General features: G+C 38.1%; 1 protein-coding gene across 1 annotated transcript in view; it reads left to right on the top strand.

The window, feature by feature from the left end:
• PHLPP2 (PH domain and leucine rich repeat protein phosphatase 2) overlaps positions 1 to 27,911 on the top strand; it is a 59,235-nt gene that overhangs the window by 10,900 nt on the left and 20,424 nt on the right. Inside the window, exons 3-10 of the mRNA XM_020901833.2 lie at positions 5,529 to 5,662; positions 13,463 to 13,653; positions 19,095 to 19,220; positions 20,410 to 20,564; positions 22,319 to 22,465; positions 22,858 to 23,088; positions 24,650 to 24,852; positions 26,666 to 26,726. Of these exons, the coding sequence (XP_020757492.2) occupies positions 5,529 to 5,662; positions 13,463 to 13,653; positions 19,095 to 19,220; positions 20,410 to 20,564; positions 22,319 to 22,465; positions 22,858 to 23,088; positions 24,650 to 24,852; positions 26,666 to 26,726 (1,248 nt within the window). The remainder of the gene's footprint in view (positions 1 to 5,528; positions 5,663 to 13,462; positions 13,654 to 19,094; positions 19,221 to 20,409; positions 20,565 to 22,318; positions 22,466 to 22,857; positions 23,089 to 24,649; positions 24,853 to 26,665; positions 26,727 to 27,911) is intronic.

The following is a 27,911-nucleotide window of genomic DNA, read 5'->3' as shown; positions in this document are numbered from 1 at the left end:
GTCACTTGAATTTAACTGAGGGGTTATGAATTTATAGAATTTTAGCCCTCGAAGGAACCTGAGAGAGATACCTACTAGGAAAATGAACCCGACCTAACAACCCTACCACCTCTTGCCCTTTCCATCTGGGAATATGTGTGGGGGCCTCGCTTTTGTCGTCACAACTCCAGGAGAGAATTACCAGCATTTAGGGAACAAGGACCAGAGAGCCTTAATATCCTCAGTGGGGGAAAGTCTTGTACAGCAAAAATTGTCCTGCCTAAAAGGCTAGCAACTTCCCCATGGGAGTCACAGAAACCATTTTCCTTCATTTAATAGATGTGAAACCAAGTCTGGAGAGGTCAGGTTCACAGCACATTCCTGCAGCTGCTTGGTGCTAGAGCTATAGCTGGAACACAGGTGTCCTGTCTCCAAGTCCAGTGTTCTCTACATAATATTTGGTCTGTCTGTTTTATTGGACTGTTTAAGTGATAAATGACTCACTAGCGAAGCTTAGTGTAATCATTGCCTTCTCTTTGAAAAGTTGTAACAACATTACCTTAATAAAATGAAATGCCCTTTGGCTCTTGGTCATATATTTACTTCTATTTTTAGTCATCAAAATGACTAAGATTTCTGTGGCTGATACACCATTTTTTCAGATAAGTTAATAATTGATAAGATATATCTAGCAGAAAGTTATGCCCTTGTGATTTGGAATTCTGAGTTGTAATTCCTTTACTATCACTGACTTGCTGGGTGACCTCTTACAAGTGTCTGAAGTTTCGTTTACCATATCTTAACATTAAAAGGGGGAGTGGAAAGTCCTGTTTCAGAATACATACTGAGCTGATTAACTCTGAGGAAAAACATTTTTGTTTTGTTTCATATTTCTGTACTATTTTAAACTATAAAAGAATGTGTTATACAGTAAGTAATTTGTCTTTTATTGAAACTTTTGTTTTTACATTTTAGTTTTTCACTTCTGAAATCTGTGTGTATTTTGCATTTGTTGGTAGGTCATAGTCTAATTGGCAGTGCTTTTTTCTTAATGGTTATTGCAGTGCCGTCTGGTTTACTGCGATACAGTTCTGACACTAACCACCAAGACTTTGCACAGACTTCTTCACAAGTTAAAGGACATTACTCCTGCAACTATTACAACGTTATTGCACCCCTTCAGTTTCAGTAATTCACTAGAATGTCTCACCGAACTCAAGGAAGCAGTATTTAAGATTACTATTTAAGTATAGGTGTTAGTTGCTTCGTCATGTCTGATTTCTTTGTAACCCCCAAGGACTGTGGCCCACCAGGTTCCTCTGTCTGTGGAATTCTCCAGGCAAGAATACTGGAGTGGGTAGCCATCCCCTTTTGCAGGGGATCTTCCCAAACCAGGGATTGACTCTCTATTGTCTGAGCCAAGTGAATACACGCATAGGGAGCATCCGTGTTACCCTCCCAGCACTTGAGTGTGTTCATCCACCAGGAAGCTTCAGTACAGAGTTTTTGTTGAGTTATAGGGTAGGATTGATTGATTTAATCATTGATCTTGTGCTTGAACTCAAATTTAAATCTCCAGCCCTCTCCTCCCCCAAGGTCGGGCTCATGTCAAGCCCCAAACCTCTCTTCAGGAGGTTGGTCTTTCTGTGACCAGCCCCCATCCTGTGTCAGCTTATCTCTTAGCGTAAACTGAGAGGTGATCCAAGGGGCTTGTGAATAAGTGAGATACTCCACTACTCAGGAAATTTCAAGAATTTAGAATCCCCCTCACAGAAACCAGGGACTACAGGATTCTTATACAACAGTGATATATAAAAATAGTGTATCTTTGAAATGATGATGTATCAGACTAATGATGTACGGTAATTTTAAAACATAACTTTTTACATTCTTGGTATAAGTTAACATGGAAAGTACTTTGAGCTCTCTTCTGCATAAATTATTTTAGCTACATTTAAAAATAATATTGTTTGCCTAAAGGCGAGGCTTTGTAAGGAAATTGGCACAGGTTCAAATCCTGATGCCATATGTACTAATTACCCGACTCTCTCTTTTAGTTATTTCCTAGTTTTGTAAAATGTGAGACACTTCTAGCATAGTGTCAGATGTGGCGTAGACATTCATCAAAGTATCCTTGTTTTCCATATCATTATATGTATTGTTAGTCTTAAAAGTTTGCAGATTTTACCTTATTGGCCAGAGATTGAGTTTTAACCTGACTTTGCTGTATAAAATGCTGCTCTGTGCTGTGTTAGGGTCTTGGATACAATGTGTTGGGTTGCAAGAATGCACTTCCACTATTTACTAGTGTTCTTGTGGAGCGATTGTTGTTGTTTCGTCACTAAAGACCTACTCTTTGGGACCCCATGGATTGTATAGCACACCAGGTTCCTCTGTCTTCCACTGTATCCTGGAGTTTGCTCAGTTTCATGTTCCTTGATGTGGAGTGATCCCTGAAATGAAACTTACTGTTCTCTTACGTGTAACTTAACTGTGGGCACTGTTGAGAATAACTGTTGGCTAAGAGCTACACGGGCTACAGTCCATAGGGTTGCAAAGAGTTGGACATGATTGAAGTGACTTAGCACGCAAGAGCTACAAACATTGTTGATAGCATTACTGTATTGGTTGACTGGTTTGGAGAAAAATAAGCAGATGCACTTATATTCAGGTTTACAAGGACTATTGTAGCTTCTGGAAGCCCGAGAAGCACACTGTTAACAATAGTCTTATTGTCTCTTCTTAAAGCCTTAATGGAAGTATTTCAAATGATGAACGGAACCTTTCTTTGCTAAAATATTCTGTCTTACACCTGTTTTGCAATAGATGTATTTCCTTTGATTTGTGAGAGATTTAACACATAGCTAATTAGCAGCCTGTTAAACTTTTTCAAACTCTGAAACACAGAATTGATCCGTAAGCATATTATAGCATTTTCCCTCCCCCATACTCTCTACTCCCTTAAGCAGATGAGTTTAATGAGTAAATGGAATTAGTCCCTCGTTTTACTTGTTTTTGCACTTCTTGAAATATTTCTTGTTTGTTCATTTATGCTAAATTGATGAGAGCAGATGTGGAGATTCTCTTAGTTTTTTTCCCTCTCTCCCAGGGAAAATACTTTCTTTTGGTGGAAATAGTTAAAGAGGGTTTCCAAAATCTACAGAATCTTTTTAGATCAGGAAATCTGATGATGCAAAATATGTTAGGATGTTTCCAATTCTCTACGTTTTCCAAAGAGAAGTAAGAAAATCAAGCTGGTAAGATAGAGCTTGAAAGTAAAATTTCTTGGTCTTGAATATGTGATCATTATAGTTATAGTATATATGTAGTCATATATATACACCATATATGTATAATTATAGTTAAATACATTGAACTCTGTATCCAAAAATAATAGCAGTGTTTAGGTAGAATTTGTATTATACTAGGAAGATGTCTTAGATACCTCATAGACCCCTGAGTTGTAAAAAGACCCTAAAGCTCATCTGGCCTGACTTCCTAGAGCAGACTCTTCTAAGTTGTCTGTGACAGGTGGCTCTCTCTGAGCTATATTGATGGATAGTCTGTTTCATTATTGGGCACCTCTAATTATTAAGGTTCTGCCTCCTTTTTAATCCAAGTCTACCTGTGCAACTTCTTCCCACTGGTCATAGTCCCTTTCTTTGGATCAATCTAGACTAAATCTAATAACCATTCTTGACATGGAAAGACGGAGCTGTTTATGTCCTTGGTCACCTTGTCTTCAGCTTAATCCTTCAGTCAGTCTTCCTGTTAAATGACTAATTGACCCCTCCAGGATAGTTTATTTAGAAGTCTCTCTTAAAATGGACCCTTCTTTGAAGGATTCTACCATTGTATGAGGAAGGTGCCCAATATCGTCACAGCCCTTTGTGGACTTTTCTTTTCTTTGATTAGAGATTCATTGTAGCTGATGTTTTTATTCTGAAAAGTATATTTTCCATTTCTGTTAAATTCAGTATTTTCTGGTCTTTGTAGGTTTTTAGTTCTTTGGTCATTCCCCATGTAGTAGTTCTGAGTTTACAGAAGCTGGAAGTCAGAACTGAGCCAGATGGGTCAGGAGGGGCCACAACGTGGCTTTTATTTTTGTCTTTTTTTTTTGTATGCATCAATGTGATTTCCATTTCTATATTATCATTTTTTTTACAGTTGTTTATATTTCCCTTTGTAGTATTCTCATTTCATGTTTTTAAAAAGTAAATCTTATTGCCAACTAGTATTTTCTAGTTCTTGAACCACAAAACACAGATCCTTCATGTCTTTATGCCTTGTTGGAAAATGCATCATGTTTCTTGCAGTTAATACAAGTGGTTCCTATACTTGTTTTTTGATTGTTGTTTCAGTTGTGGGGAGACATTCTATTTTTATTCTCATTAAAATTTTATTCCATTCCTAATACTTTTTTGAATAATAATTGTCAGTATGTTATTGAACACTACTACATGTGAAATAATGTGCTAAGCCGCTTTATGTACTGTATGATATCTCCTTATAAGCAAATAAATAAATACTTCTAGTAACAACCCTGTGAGTTAGGCACTGTTGTCATTCCCATTATGCTGGTGAGGAATAAGTCAGTGAGGTTAAATAAATTGTCTAAGGACACACGTGAGTGTGTGGCGGAAGTAAGACTCAGACCCAGGCAGTCTGACTTTTGGAGTTCATGCTCTCAGCTGCTGTATTTGTTATAACTGTTTGCTTTCTCCTAAAATAATTGTAAATGAGGCATTAAGTTCGTGTGATTTTAAAATATGCAGTATCCCCAGAAGCCACAAATGATTACTGACATTCCGACTTTTCCTTGCTTTCAGTCAGAACCATGTAACAGAATGATTTATGGGTTAATTACTGGGCAGTTCATTCCTAACTTTTTTGAAAAAATCCATCTATGAAGCTAGAGGTCAGCAACCCAAAGTCTCCATTTTTAATTGTGTTGCAGCTTATGTGAAATCAGTTATGGCCGAGTATATCTTTTACATCTCATAGTTTTGATGCCTTTGAGTTTGAACTACAGATTCTCAAAGGACCCTCTGGGGGTCTCTGAGATTCTTTAAAGAGGTTCATGAGGTCAAAACTATTTCGAAATAATAATGGGGTATTAATTTAATTTTTATTAAAGAGATTTACAAAGTGCTGAACAGTATAAGTCTTATCACTACATTTGTCCTATTTTGAAAATACAGTTTAGAGAAAATATTTGTTAACATGTAATGGGTTTATTGTTATTTAAACATGAATAAATATTTAGAAATTTTTAATTTTAGTTTCTCAGTAAATAAGTAGATAAAGGTCAATAGGTATACCCCATGTAACTATCAATAGATAAACCCCATGTAAACAAAAGCTCTGGGGGCTTCAAAGACTACAGAGGGATCCTGAGATCAGAAACTTTGAGCACCACTAGTTGTATCATAAGATATTAAAGAAAATTGATATAGAAGTAAAAATCAAGAGCAATTGAAAGATTTTAAAAATCAAATAAAGTGTGTTTATAACTTACCAAATATTTTTCTTCTGAATTGTGTAAGCAGGAGACTGGAACCTACTGAACGACCTCTTCAGATTGTTTATGATTACTTATCCAGACTGGGGTTTGACGACCCTGCACGAATACAAGAGGAGGCAGCAAATCCTGACCTTGGCTGTATGCTCCGATTTTATGGTGGTAAGAATTTTTCAGTGGCTTTGTGAATATATTAACTACTTAAAAAAAACAACTTTTTGTTTTGTATTAAGGTATAGCCAATTAACAATGTTGTGATAGGTTCAGGTGAGCAGCAAAGGCACTCAGTCAATCATATACGTGTATCCATTCTTCCCCCAATCTCTCCTCCCATCCAGGCGGCCATATAACATTGAGCAGAATTCCCTGAGCTTTATAGAAGGTCTTTGTTGGTTATCCATTTTAAATATAGCATTAACTATTTTTAATTGATTATTTGTAACTTCAGCCTTTTAAAAATATTTTATTCAAAGCTGCCTTAACTTAGGCAGTCAGAAAACAACAGCAAAAGTCTTCTCTTTTTATTTTTGCTCTTTTTGTTCTAGTGTTTTGCCGACTTCTGAATTATTATGTACCTTTGCCAGCATCTCGATCAAATCATAGCTTTAGTTTCAGATTTTCAAATTCCTTATAAAGTTCATGAACTTCTGGATAGTTCGAGAATGTTAAGAAGTAGGTGGTTATTATATATGACTTAACATTTGATGGACTCATCAGATGTGTATATTGTTGAATTTAGTAAGCTTTATTTTTTTTTAGGGTTTTTCCTTTCAGTGTATGAGTCTAGCACCTCCTTGGTTAAATTTATCCTAAGTGCTTTATTCTTTTTTAATTTTTATTTATTTTTTATTTTTGGTTGCATTGGGCTTTTCGTTGCTGTGTGCGGGCTTTCTCTAGTTGCAGAGAGCAGGGGTTAGTTTCTAGCTGTGATGTGGGGGTTTCCATTGCAGTGGTTTCTCTTGTGGAGCACAGGCTCTAGGCAGGCAGGCTTCAGTAGTTGTGGCTCATAGGCTCTAGAGTGCAGGCGCAGTAGCTGTGGTGCATGGGCTTAGTTGCCCCACAGCATGTGGGATCGTCCTGGACCAGGGCTTGAACCTGTGTCACCTCCATAGGCAGGTGGATTCTTCACCACTAGACCGCCAGGGAAGCCCTGAGATAGTACTCTTTATATTGGCTGAAGCTGTATAGGCTTGAGTGGGGCTGGAAGATTCACTTCTAACATAGCTCACTCATGTGGCTGTTGGTTAAGGCCCCATTTTCTCACCAGCTTTTGGCAGGAGATCTCAGTTCCTCACTCTGTGGACCCCTCTCTCGAGCTGCGTAAATATCTTCATGTTCTGGCAGCTGATTGCCCCCAGTGACGAGACACACACACGTGCACATGAGTGTGCATACATGTACATGCACACACACACACAGTTGTTTATGACCTAGTTTCATAAGTCACTGTTGTTTTTACCACTTTCTGTTCATTGGAATTGTGTCACCAAAAACAGCACACACTGTTGAGTAGGGAATTAGGCCTCACCTTTTGAAGAAAGGAGTATTAAAGAATTTGAAGTATTTTTTGAAGCAAATAGTAATAGCTTATCAATCAGCTTTCAATGTTTCATGTGTAGAGCCTTCGGTGAGTTACCTTAGGTTAGAATATAGTCTTAATAAGTCGAAGGTCAGAGGGGCCCAAGTTCAGGCCAGTTAATTTTGCTGTGTTTGCTGAATATAAAAGTTGCTCAGTACTTCAAGGGCCGTTGTGCAAGTGCTAGTTATCAGTCTTGCTGGTGTGGGTGATGAGGGAAAATGAGTAGAGTGACTCAGTGCAGATTCATGATATAAAAGCCTTGAAATAACATGTGTGACTAAAGATGAGTGGGTATTATGATTGATCACAGAGATTAAGAGAGTCAATTAATCAAGTCCTTATTATGTATGAGGAAGTGGAGTCTGGGAGGTGTGATTTGCTGGGACTGAATAGTTCAGGTAACATAGCACCCAGCCTGAGCATTTCTTTATGTCCCATATTCTCTCACAGGTTGTCTGAGACACTTCCATCCAAGGGGCATAAATACATACAAAAGAAACTAGATACAAAAGAATCACATATTATGTTTCCATTCATTTAAAATTTGAAAACAAGCAAAACTCAGCCATATTGTTTAGAGACGTGTGACAGGACCACTGTTTGCCCATCAAGATCTGCTCTTTCCTTCTTCCATAACAAGTCAGAGATTTCCTGCTCAGCTATACCTCATTCTCAATCTTTTATGCAGTTAGATGTGCACCTGTGACAAAATTTTCATCAGTGGTATGGAATGAAATTGTTGTGTGCCACTTTTATACCTGGTTCCTAAACCTTCCCATGCAGACTTCTTGTTCTTTTCCTCTTCTGTAGGCTAGGGAGGCAGTCATCCGAGCAACGTTGAAATGGCAGACCCATCAGCTGGAGTTTCTCGACAAGAGTTGACTCCTGGCAACCCATACTGCCCACCCTAGCAGAGAATTAGATTTCTATTGAATTAGATACATTCTTTTTGTTACAGTAGTTAAAACTGCTATAACTAATACATAAGTAGCAAAAATACAAAGAAAACAAGGAAATGATTATTCTAAAAGTCAAGAGAATGGCTGACCTCTAGGGTTGAGGGAGGAAGTGATTCCTACAAGTAGTGTTTTTGAGTCAGTACAAGTATATACCAATAGTGGCTATCTATTAAGCAATGACATATAGTGTGATAATTATGAAATACTAATCAATTTGGTATATACCTGTTGAGAATTTTCCAACTTTTATTCCTATCTAATGTGTATTTGTAGAAATATGGTTTTTTTTTTTTGTTTTTTTGTTTTTTTTACATAAATCCTATCATTTGGTATTGGTCTTCATGCTTTTTTTCTCCAAGCAGCATTTTGGAGGTCTTTTCTTAACTCTTCTATATGCATTTCTTTATGTTGCATACTGTTGAATGTCACGTATGTATTATAGTCTATATAACAGTTTCCCTAGTGATGCGCTATTTTACATAGTATTATGGTAAAATTGCATCTTTGTACACCTGTTCTTCTTCAGAGTAGATCTTTAAACATGAAATTATTGGGACTTTTAATACTATTAGCATTTAAAGTTTTTACTAATCTGACAGATTAAATGATGGTCTCATTTTTTTTTTTTATGGTCTCATTGTTTTAATTTTGTTCCTTGATTACTAGAATGGTGGAATATTGTTTCATAGTTATATTAGATCTTATTTTCTTCTTTGAATTAGCCTTTATATATTTCTGTTTATCTTTTTTCTTGTCTGAAAGACTTGTGTATATATTCTGAATATAAATCCTCTGGATGCTGTATTTGTGACATATTTTTCTTGCAACTTGTAACTTGTTTTGTAGTTTTATTTATTGTTTTTTTTATGGTGCAGAAGATTTACTTAATCATATTTAGTGAATATTTTCCTTTAATACATTTACATTCCTTTCCTGTCCTAGGTCATAATTATCCTCTATATTTTCTTCCAGTATTTTTATATTTTTAAAATGTGATACGAGGTAGGAATCTACTTAATTTTTTTTCTCTACTGATAGCCAGTTGTCTCAACAATACTTACGAAAAAGCTCATCCTTTTCCTACTGATATGATGCATCACCTTTATTAAGTTCATATACAGGCAGAGGTTTATTTTTGGACTCTATCCTATTACATTGATCTCTTTGTCTAATGCTAATACCAACACTATTTTTTATTAATATACCCACGTGATAGATTGTAATAGGCGATGGGGCAGTTCCCCTTTACTGTTCTTCTAGAAAATCAGGGAGGTCTCTAGACACAGAGAAATCTTTCTGAAGAAGTAGTTTTTGAATTGGTTTCTTAAAAATGGACACAATTTCAGTGATCACAAAGGAAAAGGAGGACAGGGGAAGGGTATTAGGAATTTCAGTGTATGTTCTGTGAATCAGATAATTTGAGTCCAGATTGTTCTAGGCCTTGAGTACAGTATCAGAAATTTGCCCTTCATTTGGCAGATGGTAGAGGAAGTGATGGGATCCAAGTGGGGCTGAGAAGGATGAATCTGGCACCAGAATGGATAATTCAGGCTTGTATTAGGGATCTGAACTAGGGAATGAGAAGGAATCATTCATATAGAGACTTTTTGAAGGAATAGTAAGTGTTGGTGGTTGATCAAGAATAGGAGTTGAAGAGATCCTAAGAGGCAAAACTGACTGAGGTTTTGAGCCTGGGTGGCTTTGGGAGAATGACAGGACTTGAGTTGTGAGAAGGATCTGGTTTCAGGCAAGTGTAACTGTAAGCAGTGGTAGACATCCAGTTGGAGATGTCTGGCAGGTAGTCGGATATGTGGAACCAGGAGCTTTGGAAATAGAGATCTGGGAGTCAGGTACATGGGAGTGTTAAATCTGCAGAGCTGTTAAAGATTGAAAGTAATACTTAAAATATAGGAAAAGAAGGAGACTTAAGGCAGGACTTTCATTATATTAATAATGACTATCTTTTATTATATACCTTCACTATGTGCTGAGCACATACTAAGGTGCTGAGCACTCTGCGTACTCTTTTTCATTTCATCCTTACAAGCATTCAGGTAGATATTATTACTCAGGAGAGGTCTTAACTGATTCTAAATCTCATCTTCTTAACCTCTAAGGTACCCTTAGTCTTTAGTTGATAGAGAAGCAGTTTAGAGGAATAAGAAGGATCCATAAAATGTGAGACCTGGGCAGGACTAGGGATCATCTAATCCAGCTCCTTGGTCTTTAACTTGGGAAATTAAGGCCCAAAAATACATTAATAGAACTTGTTCAGGGTCACAAAACCAGATGGTGGGATTACTTCACCAACCACTGCTTCCAAGTTTGAAATTTGTTTTGAAGTTTCCTGTTTTACTCTTGCAATGTAAGTAAATGTTTCATTTTTATCCCCAATAATATCAGCCAGTGTTTATTTATTTGTCCCTTTAACTTTCTATTTTGAACTGGCTTTAGATTTTCAGACCAGTTGGAAAGATAGCACAGACCGCTCCTGCACAGCCTTCATGCAGTTGCTTGAGCAGTTGTTCCCATACAAACAGTACTTCATTTTCCTTTGGCTTCTTTAAAGATTTTTCCTTTGTCTTTAATTTTCAGCAATTTGATTATGAACTGTCTGGGCTTGACTTTCTTTGTGTTCATCCTATTTGGGGTTCTCCAGCATTCCAGATGTTCTCTCCAGGTTTTATAGGTGAATTCAGTGGGAGAGACAGGGCCGAATATGCTTTCTCTAACTCAGAACCAGAACCTTAATGGTATCTTTTGATTAAAAGAAGTATTTCCTTTTGATGGAGTCCAATTTAGTAGTCCTTCCCTTTATTATTTTCTAGAAACTCTATTGCTTTACCTTTCAGTTTATATTCTCAAGGTCTGTGTGACTTCATTTTTTATTGTCTGTTTTGAGTATCATCATGATCTCATGAACTTATGTATGTTTGTTTCAATTCATTGCAGCCCTTTTTCTTTCTGATGCTTAATTTGTTGCCTCTCAGTTCCTGGGAGCTCTTTCAGGTTGCCTCTGTGTCCTTCCAGCATGACTGCAGTAGGGCTATCCAGGTGGCTCAGTGGTAAAGAATCTGCCTGTCAGTGCAGGACCACAGGAGATGCAGGTTCGATCCCTGGATCAGGAAGATCCCCCAGAGGAGGAAATGGCAACCTCTTCCAGTATTCCTGCTGGGAAAATCCCATGGACGGAGGAGCCTGAGGGGATATAGTCCATGGGGTCACAAAGAGTCACTGAGTGACTGAGTCTAGCCCAGCAGTCTTTGGTAACATTCTAGATTTTTCCATTAAGTTCTTACACAAAAAGATGTCCTAAGCTGATCTTTTCATTATCTAACTCACACCAGGAATAGGTGATTTTTCTAAGGACTCCTGGTTCATTTTAATGAAACATAATGCTTAGAGATTATACTATGGGCAGTAGAAGTACTCATTGTTAGAGAATTCTCCTTGATTTTTTAGAAACTTTTTTTTTTAATTATAAAACAATCCATGTTCTTTATGAAAATGAAAGTGTCAGTTGCTCAGACTATAGCCCACCAGGCTTCTCTGTCCATGGGATTCTCCAGGCAAAAATACTGGAGTGGGTTGCCAGGCCCTTCTCTAGGGGATCTTCCTGACTCAGGGAACAAACCTGTGTCTCTTATGTCTCCTGCATTGGCAGGTGGGTTCTTTACCACTAGCGCCACCTGGGAAGCCCCTATTTTCTATTTTCTTTATAGAACATTTCAAAGTATAAATATATAGAGAAATTAAAATTATCCGTAATTGTCCACTTAGAATCTTGACTTTTGAGATTATAAGTCTGTTTTTAACTAGAACTATTAGTCATTCTAAACATTTATTAGAACTTCCTCATTCTGTTTTTTACCACTTTCAGAAGATTAGAGACTTGAGGCACTCTGAATATCTAGCAAACTCTCCAAAAATAATAATAAGACAGCATACTATTTTATGTATAAATAACTTATTCCCCCCAAAATTGAATATTCCTTTCTGAGAGTAGCTACAGATAGCTACTATAGAAACACAGATGAGAAGGAAAGAGCCTTAAAAGGATAAACTTATAAAGTTTCTTAAAATATGATTTGTGGGCCATCTGCATTTAAATTACTTGAGATACTTGTTAAAAACATACTTTCCTTTGTTCCATCCCAAATCCTCTGAATTAAACTCTCTGTGGGTAGGTCTTGGCCTTCTGCATTGTAAACTAATTCTCAGATAGTTCTTGGGCACATAGAAATTGGAGAATCCCTGATCTAAAGGAATTCTACAGTTGAAACTGAGAGGGAATTGGAGAAAACTTGAGTGCTTTTGTAGCTTTGATGGAAACAATAGGGAGGGTGGAGATGAAGAGTGAGAAGGAAAAAGAACCAAACTCCCCAAGGAAGGTGGAATTTAGAATATAGATGAAAGGATTGGCCTAGACTAGAAGGAGAAATGGTGGTGTTAACATACAAAGTTTAAAGCTTTGAAGTAAGCCAGCCCATTTCCTCATTTTTTATACAGGAAACACAGTCAAAAGGGTACCATGATGCCCAGGGTTTAATCAATTATCTAATAGTATTGGGTACAACCCAGTTTTTTCACTTGCCAGTCTGTTGCTGTTTGCTCAGCCTCATACTGTTGCTGCTTCTGTTCATTTCTGTGTAGAGTTACTGTCTGTTTCCAGTAGTACTTTAACCAAGAACCTTTCTTCTGTTATAATGCTCTGTTTTGTTCACCATTACCTGTCATATAAAGTTTTCTAAAGGGTGGTAAAAGAGAGAGATGCTCTTGCATGTCTGTATCAGCTTCTGCTACCATGATTGGGATAATTGATTGAAATATCAGCCGAAAGCTTTTCCACACAAAGAGCAGGAAGATGGAGGATTGTGTACAGAAGTAGTTATTAATTTCTTCCTTCTGCAGTAGACTAGGCCCAACAATAGTGGCTGCCTCTTATTCCATACTTCTTTTGTATCTGAAACCCTGCTTACTGCTTTATATTCATCACCTTGATTTTTTATGAGGACCTTCCAAAGGTAGGTAGTGTTAAGATCTGAGCTGTGAAAACGGGGGATGTCAAGGTCAGGGAGGTTACATACTTCAAGGAATCAAAGTAAGTAGCAGGACTCAAGTTTGAATGTCTGACTCCCAAGTCCACGATCTTAACTACTCTGTCATACTGCCTTTCTTTGTGTACATGGGGGCTGTGACTGGAAGGATTGACAGTGGCATCCGAAATTCATAGTGCTCCCATCATATAACTTCAGGGCTGGACAACATTTTAAGACTGAGAGCTTATTTTGTAGTACTTACATTGCTTGGTTACATAAATCTGTATTAGGATTGCTGAATGTTAACATGTAATGCTTTCTTTTTCCCTTTCATTATTTTTGTACCACCTTAGTGGTGGCTTCTGATATACTCTTTTCTTTTCAGAAAAACCATGCCAGATGGATCATCTGGATCGAATCCTTCTGTCTGGCATCTATAATGTACGCAAGGGAAAGACCCAGCTGCATAAGTGGGCTGAACGCCTGGTTGTTCTCTGTGGCACCTGCCTCATCGTGTCCTCAGTGAAGGATTGTCAGACTGGGAAAATGCACATATTGCCTCTGGTTGGGGGAAAGGTAAGACCCACAAAAATAAATTATTCTTTCTTTGGTCATCTTAATTAAAAAAAAAAAAATCACGTATACTTCTCAGAGTTTTTTCCACATCTTTTCAAAGAAGCCATTTTGAACATTATTAAAGATTACATCACAAAGTTTTTGCATTCTTAGGTTTAAAAGAAACGGACTCAGGCTAATTTACACATAAAACAAGTTTTTTACATCACAGACTCCCTTGGAGGTCCAAAGACTATGTCGTTGATCAGTTGCTAAGTCGTGTCGGACTGTTTGTGACCCCATAGACTGCAGCATGTCAGGCTCCTGTGTCCTCCACCATCTCTTGTAGTTTGCTCAAATTCATGTTCATGGAGACTTATCCATGCCCAAGGTTCTGCTGCAGAACCCATCTGTTGAAGAAACCCCTGCTTCCACTGCTAGGCACTAAATGCTGTCAGTAATACCACCAAGAGTAACCAGGGGCTGCTGCCACTAGCAGCTGCCTTTGGAAACTAGAAGTAGTGGCTCCTTTTGGAAACTAGGCTGCCTTTGGAAACTTAGCATCCAACACCAAAACTGATTCTTTCCTATTTCTCCTTTTCTCCCATTAGACCGAAATTGAGTCTGGAGTGCTCATAAGCTCCTATCAAGCAGGCAGAGAGGCCTGCCTTTGGAAACTTAGCATCTTCCACTAAAATAGATTCTTTCCTATTTCTCCTTTTCCCCCGTTAGACTGAAATTCAGAGTCTGGAGTGCTCATAAACTCCTGTCAGGCAACTAGAGAGACCTGCATTTTTTGCATCTGTACAAGAGAATTCCCCATGATAGGAAAAGCAGTTCGAAGTCATCAGAGTGATAGATGATTGGAAACAGATAATGCTACTGTTTATTGGAAGTTATAAGAGAGAAAAGAACCTGAAAATAATTGACAGGCTGACAACAGCTTTCTTTTCATCAACAATATGTACAGAAGAGTATTTGCAAAATTACTGAGAGAAAATAAATGTCAACCTGTATTTTATATCCAGTTGAATTACTTTGTGAGAATCAAGGCAAAATAGAACATTTTCAGACATTTAAAAACTAATGAGGGACTTACCTGGTCGTCCAGTAGCTAGAACATGGTGCTTTCACTGGGTTCAATCCCTGGTCAGGGAACTAAGGTTCTGTAAGCCATGCTGCACAGCTGAAGGGGAAAAAAAAAAACAACATAAAACTAATGAGCTGACATATATCCTCACTGAAAGAACTACTGAAGATGTATGTCTAAAAAACAACACCTCTCCAAATAAACAGGGAAAAAAAGAAGAAAACAACAAAGGAACAAAGGAAAGTAAATTCAAAAGGAAGGTATAAGATATAAGAATAGATGATGAGTGCAAACACTGATAAAATATGGTAGTAAATTTAATACTGATTGTAAAAAGATTTAAATTTTTTTATATTTTGAATATAAATTTCAACAATTAAAGCTCAAACTCCTGAACAGCAGTCAGGATGTGGTGATGTGTTCAATGAGGAACGTGTGATGCAGTCTTTGGATAAGAGGAAAGAAAGAAAGTGAAAGTGAACTCGCTCAGTCGTGTCGACTCTTTGCGACCCCCATGGACTGTAGCCTACCAGGCTTCTCCGTCCATGGGATTTTCCAGGCAAGAGTACCAGAGTGGGTTGCCATTTCCTTCTCCAGGGGATCTTCCCAACCCAGGGATCGAATCCAGGTCTCCTGCATTGCAGGCAGACGCTTTACCCTCTGAGCCACCACCAAATAGCTTTATGGTTTGTTAGAAAAATGCTGAAGTACAAACTTAAAAATTTTAAGGATTCTGCAAAAGGGAAAAAAAAAAAAAGAAAAATTTTAAGGATCACTACTAAAAGTAGAGTGGGAAAAGAGAATATAAATTCTATAATGCTAAAAGAAGGCAGGTAAAGGATTGAGAAAAAGGAGCAAAATAATTAGCATGGTAAATTATAAATCCAAATATTTTGTACTACTTACTGTTTATAGGAGACACACCTAATAGAAGGCTGAATATGAAATGATAGAAAAATCACACTAGCCAAATAGCAACCGAAAGAAAATTGGTGTGGTTATATTAACAACATACAAAGTACATGAAAGTTTGTATGCAACATAGGACTTGTGTCAAGACTACATAAAGAACATTTACAACTTGGTAATAGATAAATAACCTATTTTGGCAAAGTTGGGAAGCGACTGGGAACACAGTCACTTTGGAAAACCTGTTTTTTTTTGTTTCTTATAGTTAAAAATCTGCTTATCAGAAAACTGAGCATTTCTCTTAGATACTGAGAAATGAACACAAATATTTACAAAAAGTATAAGTGAATGTTCATAGCAACTTTGGTTATAATTGACTCAAACTGGAAGCAACTCAGTGTTCACTGAGTGGTGAATTGATAAAGCAGGTGTGCTGTATCCACATGTGCTGTGTTCACTGAGCCACTGAGCAGTGAAAAGGCATGAGCTGCTGATTCACACAGGAAAAAGGGTGCATCTCAGAACATTCAGTGGGAAAAGCCAGATGTAAAAGTCTATTTATTGTGTGATTCCATTTACATGAAACCTAAAAAAAAAGAAAAGAAAAAACTGTAGTCATAGAAAAGAGACCAGTGGTTGTGCCATGATATGGAAGAAGGGGATTGGCCGCAAAACAGCATGAGGGACGTTTTGTGGGTGATGGGGTTGTCCAACTATATTTGTTCCATCTCGTCAAATTGTTCACTTACAGTTTATGAGTTAAAAAAAAATCACAAATTTAATGTAAATTATAACCCAGTAAAACTTGCCTCCTGAGAAAGACATTAATGTGCAAAAGCATTAATAGGGATAAGGAGGTTTGCTGCAAACTGATGAGAGTATTACCATGTATTACCATGTAGTCTCAACATACATATTGCAAAACTTAACAAAATTACTCAGAACTTGACAAATTAACTTCTAGTGGAAGATTTACAAGCCTTTCTCAGAATTTGACATTATATGACTATTTTTCTGTGTCAAACATCCCATAAAAAATATTTAGAAGAAAAGGTTATTCTAAAGCAATCAATAATGCCTGTTCTTCATTTCAACAAAGTCCTTTATTTTGACACAAACTCATTGAATTGTGGTGATTTATTAATAATAAAAATAGCTTAGTTGTAAGCATCACAATTGAATGTTATGAATATTATTTAATTTTATTGGATCTTCTTAATATGATTCTTATCTGTTTAAAAGTATTTTGTGTTTCTGCCATTTGGTTCAGTCTTTACTTGGCACCAGAAGTCTAATGATTTATAACTTGGAAGTTTCCAGCTGACTCACCGAGATTCAGTAGCTATGACATACAGAAGTGAGATGTCAGACAAAGATGTAAGTGGTTCCATAACTATAAAAAGACTTCATCTTCATCAATGGTATATAGGCTGGGTTGTTGAAGAAAGCTGTTGTTGTGCTATGAATCCCTACCATCACCCCAAATGGGACTGGAGGACGTTCTGACTCTTTCCCCAAGCCTAGTGAAAGAGGTTTCAAAAGAACCCACGGAATCCTGATTCACATTCCCTGCAGAAAGGGGGACATAATACACTGTTATCTTGCCTTCTGACCAGAAGTCTTGAGGATGAGATAGGCTGCTTTGGTGATTGATAGACCACAGAGCCTAACTCATGTGTTGGGATTCTTGTGTATTCCTTGGGTTTGTTAGTATGTGACCCAATTGGGTTGAGAGGGAACATGAGCCATTGGGTGGGTTGGTGGATTCTCATGTCTGGTGGGGCCACCTGGAGAGGCCAACAGACGTCACTGGAGGACGGGCTGTCAGTGGACCACCAGGTTCCTTCTCATCTGGGGAGGAAGTGGTGACCTACTGGAATAGTATGCATTAGCCTGGTCAAGGAATCTGTAGGTGAGAAGCCACTATTGGTTGAATTAGGGGGCTGGTATCCAAAGAAACTTCAAAAGGACCTATTGAGGAAGATCATCTCCTTTAAAATCTAGTAGGTCCAGAGAGTGTGAAGTCAGGTTATGACTCTGCTAGTTTAGTAACAACCTTTGGGTTTGCATGTTCCCTGTTCTTCATTCTGCCCCATGTTTGTGCTGGACAGGGTCAGAAATGGCTTCTAGCCCACAGCTATCTCCAGTGTACCACAGTGGAGGCGGAAAGGTTTGGAGCAGTCTGACCTTTGAAGTGGAAACTTTGGCTCATACCTTGTGGGCCTGCAGACTCCTGTTCTGAAACCCCCCTGCAGTGGAAGCACAGAATCCTAACCACTGCACCACCAGAGAATTCCCCCTTTGGTTTTTTTCTAAACAGCTTTATTGAGATGAAATTCATATACTGTACGGTTAACCCATTTAAAGTATGCAACTCAGTGGCTTTTAGTAAATTCACAGAGTTGGGCAACCGTCACCATAATCGATTTTAGAATACGTCCATGACCCTTTGAAAAGAAACCCTGTGCTACTTAGCCTTCATCTCCCCATTCCTTCTCTAGCCCCAGGCATCCATTAATCTACTTTCTGTCTCTGTAGATTTGCTCATTCTGGACAGTTCATATAAATGGAATCATACAACGTATGGTTCTTTGTGACTGGCTTCTTTCACTTAGTGTAATGTTTTCAAGGTTCATGTGGGTTGTAGTGTGTATCAGTGTTTTATTCTCATTTATGGCTGAATAGTATTGTATGATGTACTACATTTTGTTTATACATTTACCTGTTGATGAACATGGAGGCTGTTTCTACTTTTTCCTGTTATGAATAATGCTGCTGTAATTCATAGAAACTTTCTGTGTGGATGCGTTTTTTTCTTGGGTATATACCTAGGAATGGAATTGCTGGGTTACATGGTTACTGTATGTTTAACCTTTTGAGGAACTCCCCAACTATTTTTCAAAGTGACTGTACCATATTACATTCTCAGATTCAGTTTCCCTGCACCCCTGCTAATGCTTGTTACCCAACACTTGTTATTATCTGTGTTTTTTATTTTAACCATCCTAGCGGATGTGAGGTGGTACCTTGTGGTTTTGATTAGCATTTATCTAATAAATAATGACATAGAGGGCTTCCCAGGTGATGCAGTGGTAAAGAATCTGCCTCCCAATGCAGGAGACACAAGAGAGGCAGGTTCGATCCCTGGGTTGGGAAGATCCCCTAGCATAGGAAATGGCAACCCACTCCAGTATTCTTGCCTAGAAAATTCCAAGGACAGAGGAGCCTGGCGGGCTACAGTCCACAGGGTCACAAAGAGTCAGACACGACTGAGCACACACTCAATGATGTAGAACATCGTATCATGTGCTTATTGGTCATTCCTCTGTCTTTGGAGAAATATCTTTTCAGATCTTTTGCCTACTTAAAAAACTTGAGTTTTTTGTCTTTGTTGTTGTCCTGTGATTTTTTAGATTGGGATTGTTCTTTTTAATTGGTTCTGGTTTTCTCCCCGCTTCTTCAGGTAGAAGAAGTGAAGCGACGTCAGTACTCCCTTGCATTCAGCTCAGCTGGAGCCCAAGCGCAGACCTATCTTGTCAGCTTTGAGACTTTGGCTGAGCACCAGAGGTGGCAGCGGCAAGCTTCCAAGGTGAGAAGCTGTCAGACGTCCTCATGGGGAGAGGAGGACAGAGAAACCAGCAGAAAGATATTTTGAAATTGAACTTACTCCCAAGAGATTGAATTATAATTCTTATGTACATCACTCCAGGCTTTTCTGAATACATAGTGAATGAAATAGAATTCTCCCAGGTCCTTAACTTTTTATTTATATTGGCACAGTGCAGACTGCTTACAAAAGTGTTTTCAGGTACCAACTCTGTGAGGAAGGTAGGGGCTTGAAGGAATAGAGACACAATGAGGTTCACATGACTCTCCCCTCACTGTGGTGGTCCGTGATAGATGGAGCTGTCCCCTAACTCATAGTCTGATGCTTCTGTCTGTATTTAGCCCAGCCTTTAAAGATGAATTGCTCTTAAATTATATTTCATTTTCCAAGTTCTCTTGTCTTCTTAGCCATCTTTTCAGGATTTAAACACAGTTTTCTTTATGGGGCTAGGTAGTTGCATTAAAGATTGTTTCAGTATAATGACATGCCACCAAAACATGAATGACTTTTTTTTTTTTTAAGATCCATTTTCACAGCCCATGTTTTGTTAGTATACTATTATAGCAATATAAACCTTGTTTCAGTGTTATTTCTGTATTTGTGATAGTAATAAAATCTGCTATGAATAAATCTAGTTTCAATTTTAAACAGCTTCTCCATTCTTCTGCCCTTGTAAAGAGAAATTAATATTTTTTTGAGCATCTTTTGCATGCTAAGCAGCAGTGCTGCATACTTGGTTTTTTAATTTTCCTCACGACAGATGAAGAAACTGCAAGTTAGGAGCTTGTGTGGCTGCAAAAGGCCATATTAAAAGGTCTTTTAATATCACATTCCCTCCTAATGTTTTGAACAGTTACTTGGAATCATCTTAACTTTACTTCCTGCATGAGCTGTTACTAACTTTCCATCTTTATGATTTTTTTTTTAACTTGTAAACACTTTACCTTTACACTTTACTAGCTTATACCTTTCTGTTTTTCACGCATCTTACGGTTTTGGGGAAAAAGTTAAAATTCACTGCTTCTTATAAATGAATACTCAGATCTTGTGACCTTTCTTGTCTTCCCATCTTTTTAATTGGTTCCTTGTTGTGTCCGTGCTGTTCCATCCTCCGCTGGGTGGGAGACGTTCAGCACTGGCTGAGATGGCTCTTCTCTGTGACCTTGTCCAGGTGGTGTCCCAGCGCATCAGTACCGTCGACCTCTCGTGTCACAGCCTTGAGGAGGTTCCTGAGCATCTCTTCTACAGTCAAGATATCACCTACCTCAACTTGCGACACAACTTCATGCAGTTAGAAAGACCAGGGGGCCTTGACACTTTCTACAAGTATGTGGGGCACAGGTTTCCAGACCAACTTACTAAAATCTAATTGTAGTCAATATCTGTAGATAAGCATGTTTACCCATTGTGTACATATTAGAAAATTTCCCCTCCCTTTTGAAGAAGTAAGAATTTTTGTTCAGTTTTCCCACTCCCCCTTCCCCCTCTGTACAAGGTATGATAGATGTAAAGTTTCTGACATGGAGGCAGCATCGAGCTGCCCTTGATCTGGATAATCTTTTTCTATAAGTCATTGATGGTGGAGTGTGATCTGCAGCCAGGGTAAATAGAGAGAGTCCATATTTGAGAAGTTTTTAAATCAAAAGTTTCAGACTTAAATAACTTAAAGGAAATAGGCCAAATTTCAAGAATTCCACTCCCAGGTTAGGGCTTTTATCTTTCCTTTGCATCTGCTACTGCTAACTCACAAGCCTTTTGTCAGCGATGAAACCTTTCTCTCCTAATAAAGGAACCATTTCAGTCCTAAGGGACAATGACCCATATATTTTTCCATCTCCTTTGTTAGAATATATTCCCCATTCCCACCCTCCACCAACTTCACCTCTTTCCTTTCTTTAAAAAATGGGTAGAAGTGAATAAATATGTGGTGTAAGTAATTTGGCTTCTTGTGGGGAGGGGAGAAGTTGAAAGTTAAAGCGTTCAAACTACATGGTAATCAAAAAGCTAAATGTACATTGAAATGACATATTTTACATACTTAGTAACTAGTATTTCATAATTTTCAAAAAATGTATGATTTTTACCTCATCTGAAATGTTTTGCAAAGTTTTCAAACATAAGCCTCTGTGTAGTAATGAGATAGTTATTTTAATAATATTGATGTTTATAAATAAAAACAAGCTATAATTTTAAGGAAGTGGACTTCTAATATTTCCTTCTGAATGTCTATGAAAATAGGATTAGTCTTATTTGAGGGCTGGCTTAGGAAATTGGAAGTCAAGGTGCCAAACCAAAGGAACAATCAGTACTCAAAGTCAGGATATTTGGAAGTCAAAAGTTGAAATTTTCAAAGAGAAATGTTAGAGAGGGTTACCATAGATTCAAGTCTAGAAGCAGATGATGTGGTTCATCATTGTGGAGATCACCACCTTAGCCTTACCATCTTGCAGTAGTATAATAATGAAGTATAATACTCTTAAGTAGAATTATAGGAGTGACTCTTTAGGATCCAATTTATGATGATACTGTCTCTCAGTGAGACATTATGTAGATACTTCTATAAAAATTTGAAGTGTTAAAAATTACTATTTTGTGTTATGTATCATCACATTACAGTAAAACTGCATGTCACCTATGTATTTTTTAACTAACTGGCTCAGTCATCTACAAAAAGAGAAATTGCTTGTAATGAGATTTAATCCACAGGTTTGCTAGCTAGTCCTGTGTCCATGAATTGATTAATTGTAAGGCTTTTGTATATTGCATGTAGAAATTTCATAAAGGAAATTATTTGAAGCATATCAATAATGGTATTGATTTAACTTGATAGAAAATAATTGTACCATTGTGAGTTTTTCAAGAGTTTCTGCCTTTCTGAGGAGAAGAGAGAACAACTCCCATCTCACCAGACCTGGTTTCCTTGGTAGCTCAGACTGGGCATTAGTCATCCTAGTGTCTGTGCCATACACACTGTTTGACACATACTGAGTGTTCAGTAAATATATGCAGAACAAATTCTTTGATGGACATTTATGACATCACTTTTTCATTCAGTAGTATAATGTGCCTTTGCCTTTTAGATTTTCTCAGCTGAAGGGTCTGAACTTGTCCCATAATAAGCTTGGGTCATTTCCTGTATTGTTATGTGAAATTCCTACCCTCACTGAGCTCAACCTTTCCTGTAATGGATTCCACGACCTGCCGAGTCAGATTGGCAGTCTGCTGAAGTAAGTACCTGATTTTTACTGGGTTTGTGTTTTCTTTTGTTTGCAGTGTAAGGAACTTTTCTGGCATTTGGAATGAAGGTAGTTCCGTGAGCTCTTGCAGTGAAATAGATAATGTAATTATGAGAATTCTAGTCAGCAGCAGTTACTTGCCTACAGAAGACACTGGTCCCTCGTTTTAACCGCAGAGGCTCTGACTACCTTTGATGTTAGAGGCACCATCTGTGTTTAAGTCATCTTAGTAAGTCTTAGTAAGTCTATAGATAGACTGAGGGCACTTAATCATATTGGACTCATAATAAATTAGTGACAAGTAAAATTCCATAATTCTAGTTCTATCCATCCCAATTAAAACGTTTCATCAAGGAGTTTTGTTTTGTGTTCTCTTCTTGCAGTCTTCAGACCCTCTGTCTTGATGGTAACTTCCTGACCACTTTACCTGAAGAACTGGGAAATCTGCAACAGCTTTCCTCCCTGGGAATTTCCTTCAACAACTTTAGTCAAATTCCCGAGGTTTATGAGAAACTCACTATGTTAGATAAAGTGTTTATGGCTGGAAACCAAGTGGAAGTGCTAAACCTGGGGGTGCTGAACCGGATGAGCCATGTCAAACATGTGGATTTGAGGTGAGGTCATTCTTTTTCATTTTTGATTGCACTGAGTCTTCACTGCTGCTTGTGGGCTTTCTCTAGTTGCGGCAAGCAGAGGCTCCTGTTGTTGCAGAGCACAGGCTTTAGGCACAGGGGCTTCAGTAGTTGCAGCATGCGGGCTCAGTAGTTGTGGCCCGTGGGCCCTAGAGCACCAGCTTAGTAGTTGTGGTGCACGGGCTTAGCTGCTCTGTGTCATGTGTCCCAGCACAGGAATCGAACTCGTGCCCTCTGCATTGGCAGGTAGATACTTATCCACTGCATCACCGGGGAAGTCTGTTTTGGTCATTGTTCACTGCGCTTTCTTTTTGCCTGACCTCTGATGTTCCTTTACATTTTCTTTTTAAAAATAAAGACTCTTGAAACCATTAGGATTTTAGAACAATGTATATTTTTAAAGCTGTAGTAAAGCTTCATTTTTCACTTAATGGCGGAGAGATTTCTGAATGAGGTAGGTGTACCATGTGGTAGAGATGAAGGTTGTTCTGACTTACCCTCCTAGCAGCCTTTTATGAGAATTCCCATTTCCTTTCATCCTTACCAATGTTTGGATTTTAGCAGTCTTTTTCCTTGTTAGTGTAGTAGGTAGAAAATAGTATTTCATCATTTTAATCAGCATTTATTATGAATGAGGTTGAGTATCTTTTTGTATACTTATTGGTGGTTTGTATTTTTCCATAATAAACTTGACCATTTTTCTGTTGAATCATTGGGTTTCTTCTTGATATCTGTGGTATTAGAATTGAAATGTTACCAGTTTTACCAGTAATATTTTTTAATGAGAGTTTTATTCCTTTTTAAAATTATTTATTTATTCGTAATCTTTTCCTAAATGAAGATAGTAAAACACACATACTGAATGTTCTGTCATTTACACTAAGCCATTGATATCCCTCATAAAGACATGGTAACAAAAATTTATTGAAGAATAGGAAAATGAGAACAGGCCTGTGTGCATTAAATCATATACCTGTATAGAAGAAACCAAAGAAGTCATCATTTTCTTTTACTTGCCCTTGAACTATTCCGTATAGATACAGACTGTTTTCCTCTCCCTTAATTAATGTAATGGGAATCTTGGCATTGGAGAGTAGGCAGAGCAGTGAGAGGCAGTGTGGCTGTTTCCTCTTGCTCTTATGTGGTACTTACTCTGTGACCGTCCTGCTACTCCCAGCCCCAAAGGTTATGCTCATCTTCTCATATCTTTGTTTTATTCCTTCATCCCTGCCTAACCTTACTAGGTATTTGGATGCAGGTTTTAGACTAACTGTTTATGGACATGGTCCCCTTTTCTTTCTCTTTATTTAATTTGTGCATGTATTTGCCAATCTGCAGTCTCTAACTTAGCTTGTAAACAAAGAACCCAAGGTACAGCTATCTGTGGTTATTTACTTAGTACCTTCCAAAATGAGGCAAGGAGTAAAATTCTTAAGTTGTTTAGGAAAGAGACAAGAGGAACAGATTTCTCCTGTTTTTTTCTTTTGGTAAGCACGTTTAGTAGACTTTATTTCTAATGATTTTCTTATTTCTGAATATTAAGGATGAACCATCTAAAAACCACGATTATTGAGAATCTGGAGGGAAATAAATACATCACCCACATGGATTTGCGGGACAATCAGCTGACTGACTTAGATCTTAGCTCCTTGTGCAACTTGGAGCAGCTGCATTGTGAGCGGAACCAGCTGAGGGAGCTGACACTCAGTGGCTTCTCCCTCCGAACTCTCTACGCCAATTCGAACAGTGAGTTCTCTACCCAGCCTCGTGTGTTTCCTCTTGTAGCTCCTGTCCGAGCTGTCCAAGAAAGGTGGCATCTGAGGTATTCCTCAGTCACTCTGCCAAGTGGAGTTTGAGGTTCACGGAGACCTAGCTTTTAAGTTTGCAGTCAGCACTTCAGTGGTTGAGATATGCATAAAAAAATATTGCAGGATTATTTGAGCTCCACTAAATGAAAGTTATAATAATCAGAGGCATTTTGCAAAATGCCAGGATGTTAGGGTGGGCAAGCATGTTTAAAAAGAGAATATCAATAATAGTCGTGCAACATGGGTTGGCCAGCTGCAGCCCAGGGGCTAAATTGGGTCTACATCTCGCTTTGTGTGGCCCTTGAGGAATGGGTTTTTATGTTTTTTAATGGTTGGGTTTTTAAAAAAATCAAAGGAAGAATAATTTTGACATGGGGAAGTCATATGAAATTCAAATTTAATTGAATAAAGTTTGATGGGAACACACCCACATTCGTTTGCATATTAACCAGTCTCCTGCTACAGTGGCAAAATGATTGAGTAGTTTTGAGAGAAGCCACATGGCTTGCAAAGGCCAAAATATTACTAAATGCTTAGCCCTTTACAGAAGATTACCAGTCTCTAGTCTAAAATCTTATGCTGCCTTAGTTCCAGAATGAGAAGCCCTTCACTTCAATAGTGATTTATTTGCCTTAGGGATATTTTTCAATGTAAAAGGCCTCTTATTTGTTGAGGTTATTCTGTTTATAGAGAATTCCTTACTGAAGAAGTTATACAATTGACTCTTGGAAAGCATAGCTTTTAAATGCACAGGTCTGCTTTTTGTTTGTTTGTTTTGTTTGGCCATGCCATGGGGCTTGGGGGATCTTAGTTCCCTGATCTGGGATTGAACCAGGGTCATGACAGTGAAAACACTGGATTCTAATCACTGGACCACCAGAAAATTCCCTGTACAGGTATACTTAAACATGGAGTTTTTTCAGTAATAAATACAATTGCTCCTTGAATAATGCAGGGTTTAGGGGCACCTCAGACAAACCCTATAGACAAAAATCTGTGTAACTTTACAGCCAGCCCTCTGTTTTCATGATTCTGTATCTGTGGATTCAACCAATCATGGATTGTGTAGTATTGTAGTATTTACATATATGTATGTGTATATGTACATACATACATATGAATGTATGTGTGTACATGTATATATAAAACACTATATAAAGTTTTGTATGGATTTTCAACTGCTCAGAGGGTCAGTGCCTGTAACCCCTACATTGTTCAAGGGTCAATTGTAACTGCTTTTCTGTGTTTAAAGAAGAAAGGAAAAGATACTCAATTTCACTGTCAGTCAAAGAAATGCAAATTTAGGTAATACCTTTCTATCACAGAACAGAGCAAAAGAATTGTTCTGTTCACGGAATCCTTAAATTCTACAACCCAGAAGAATTCATACCAACACTTGAGGTTTTGACACCTTAAGAGTAAAGAACTCAACTTTCAGCTTCACAGAAGTCCCTGGTCATCAGGGATGTCTTTTATTGAATTTACTACAGTATTGCTTCTGTTTTATGCTTTGATTTTTTGGCCATAAGGCATGTGTGATCTTTGCTTCCCGATCACAGATCAAACCTGTGTCCCCTGCATTGGAAGACAAAGTCTTAATCATGGGACTGCCGGGGAAGTCCTACTTACTGGTTTTGAATCTTTAGTTCATCTCAGTAGATGACACACATTTTTATTGATTTCCCTCCATGTTTCCTCAGTTACATTCTTCTTTGGAGAATGTCACTAACACCAGTCTGTTCTCCGGTTAGGACTGACAGCAGTGAGTGTCTATCCAGTACCCAGTCTGCTCACGTCTCTCGAACTCTCCCGGTGAGTGTGTCTCATTGGAGTGGTGGCGGTTTGATTCCTATACTTAAGAGATGTCTGTGGGCACTCTGGCAGTTTTGAGGTATAGGAAATCCCAATATGTTGAAATATTTGCGTGACATAGAGAAATGCAGAAGGTTGGCTAAAGGAGTATGTTTAATGGCCATACTATCTAGTTGAAGTACTGAAGCTGAAGCTCCAGTACTTTGGCCACCTGATGCGAAGAACTGACTCATTGGAAAAGACGCTGAAGCTAGGAAAGATTGAAGGCAGAAGGAGAACGAGATGACAGAGGATGAGATGGTTGGATGACATCACTGACTCTATGGATATGAGTTTGAGCAAGCTCTGGAAGTTGATGATAGACAGGGAAGCCTGGCGTGCTGCAGTCCATGGGGTGGCAAAGAGTCAGACATGACTGAGTAACTGAACTGAACTGATCTAGTTAAAGGAAAGGTGCCTCTGAATTACTCATTGTTACAGTTTGTGGATTTATAATGAGTTGCAAACAAAGACCTATTTCCCTTCCATGGGCATTGATTTTTCCAATTGGAATCAGATAATTCTTGGTTTTGAGTGACTTAAAATGTTATTCTCTTACTCTTGTGAGCCATGTCAATCTGATTTGCAGAGCGATGTTAATTATATTTGAAATTTTATTTCTTCTGTCAGTGGTCAAGAATAAACATAAACGAGGTTTGCTTTCTTTCCTTCATTCGTTTTTAACACTGTGTTAGGCATTCAGGAGTCAGTGGCTGAGTTTTACAGTCTAATTTTACAGTCTAGCTTGTCTTGACAATCGGACAAGCAGTAAGAGGGCAGCAGCGTAAGTGCTGTGAGTGTAGAGGAGTAGCAGCATGTGGAACGGGCAGTGGGCGGAGTGCTGTATTGTCAGAGTTGCCGCAAAGTTTAAATGAGACAATAAATGCAACATATGTAGCCTAGTACCTTGCATAAAATAGTCTCTCAAGAAAAGTTAGCCATGATAGCCAGGTTTCCTTTTGTTTTTGTGACTTTATCATTATTATTATTAACCTGTTGTTCTAGATTCTTCCATCCATTTCTTTCTGTCATCTTCCTGTCAGCAAAACCCCTGTATGGTTCAGGATGAAGATTTACCTTCCGTACTGAACTTGATCATTACTGAAGAAAATCATGTGGACCCACCCTAAATTCACAGTTTCCAGC

The sequence above is a fragment of the Odocoileus virginianus genome, chromosome 20, assembly GCF_023699985.2.
Source record: "Odocoileus virginianus isolate 20LAN1187 ecotype Illinois chromosome 20, Ovbor_1.2, whole genome shotgun sequence".
In the NCBI taxonomy this organism is placed as follows: Eukaryota; Metazoa; Chordata; class Mammalia; order Artiodactyla; family Cervidae; genus Odocoileus; species Odocoileus virginianus.
This window is presented reverse-complemented; position numbering and strand designations above follow the sequence as displayed.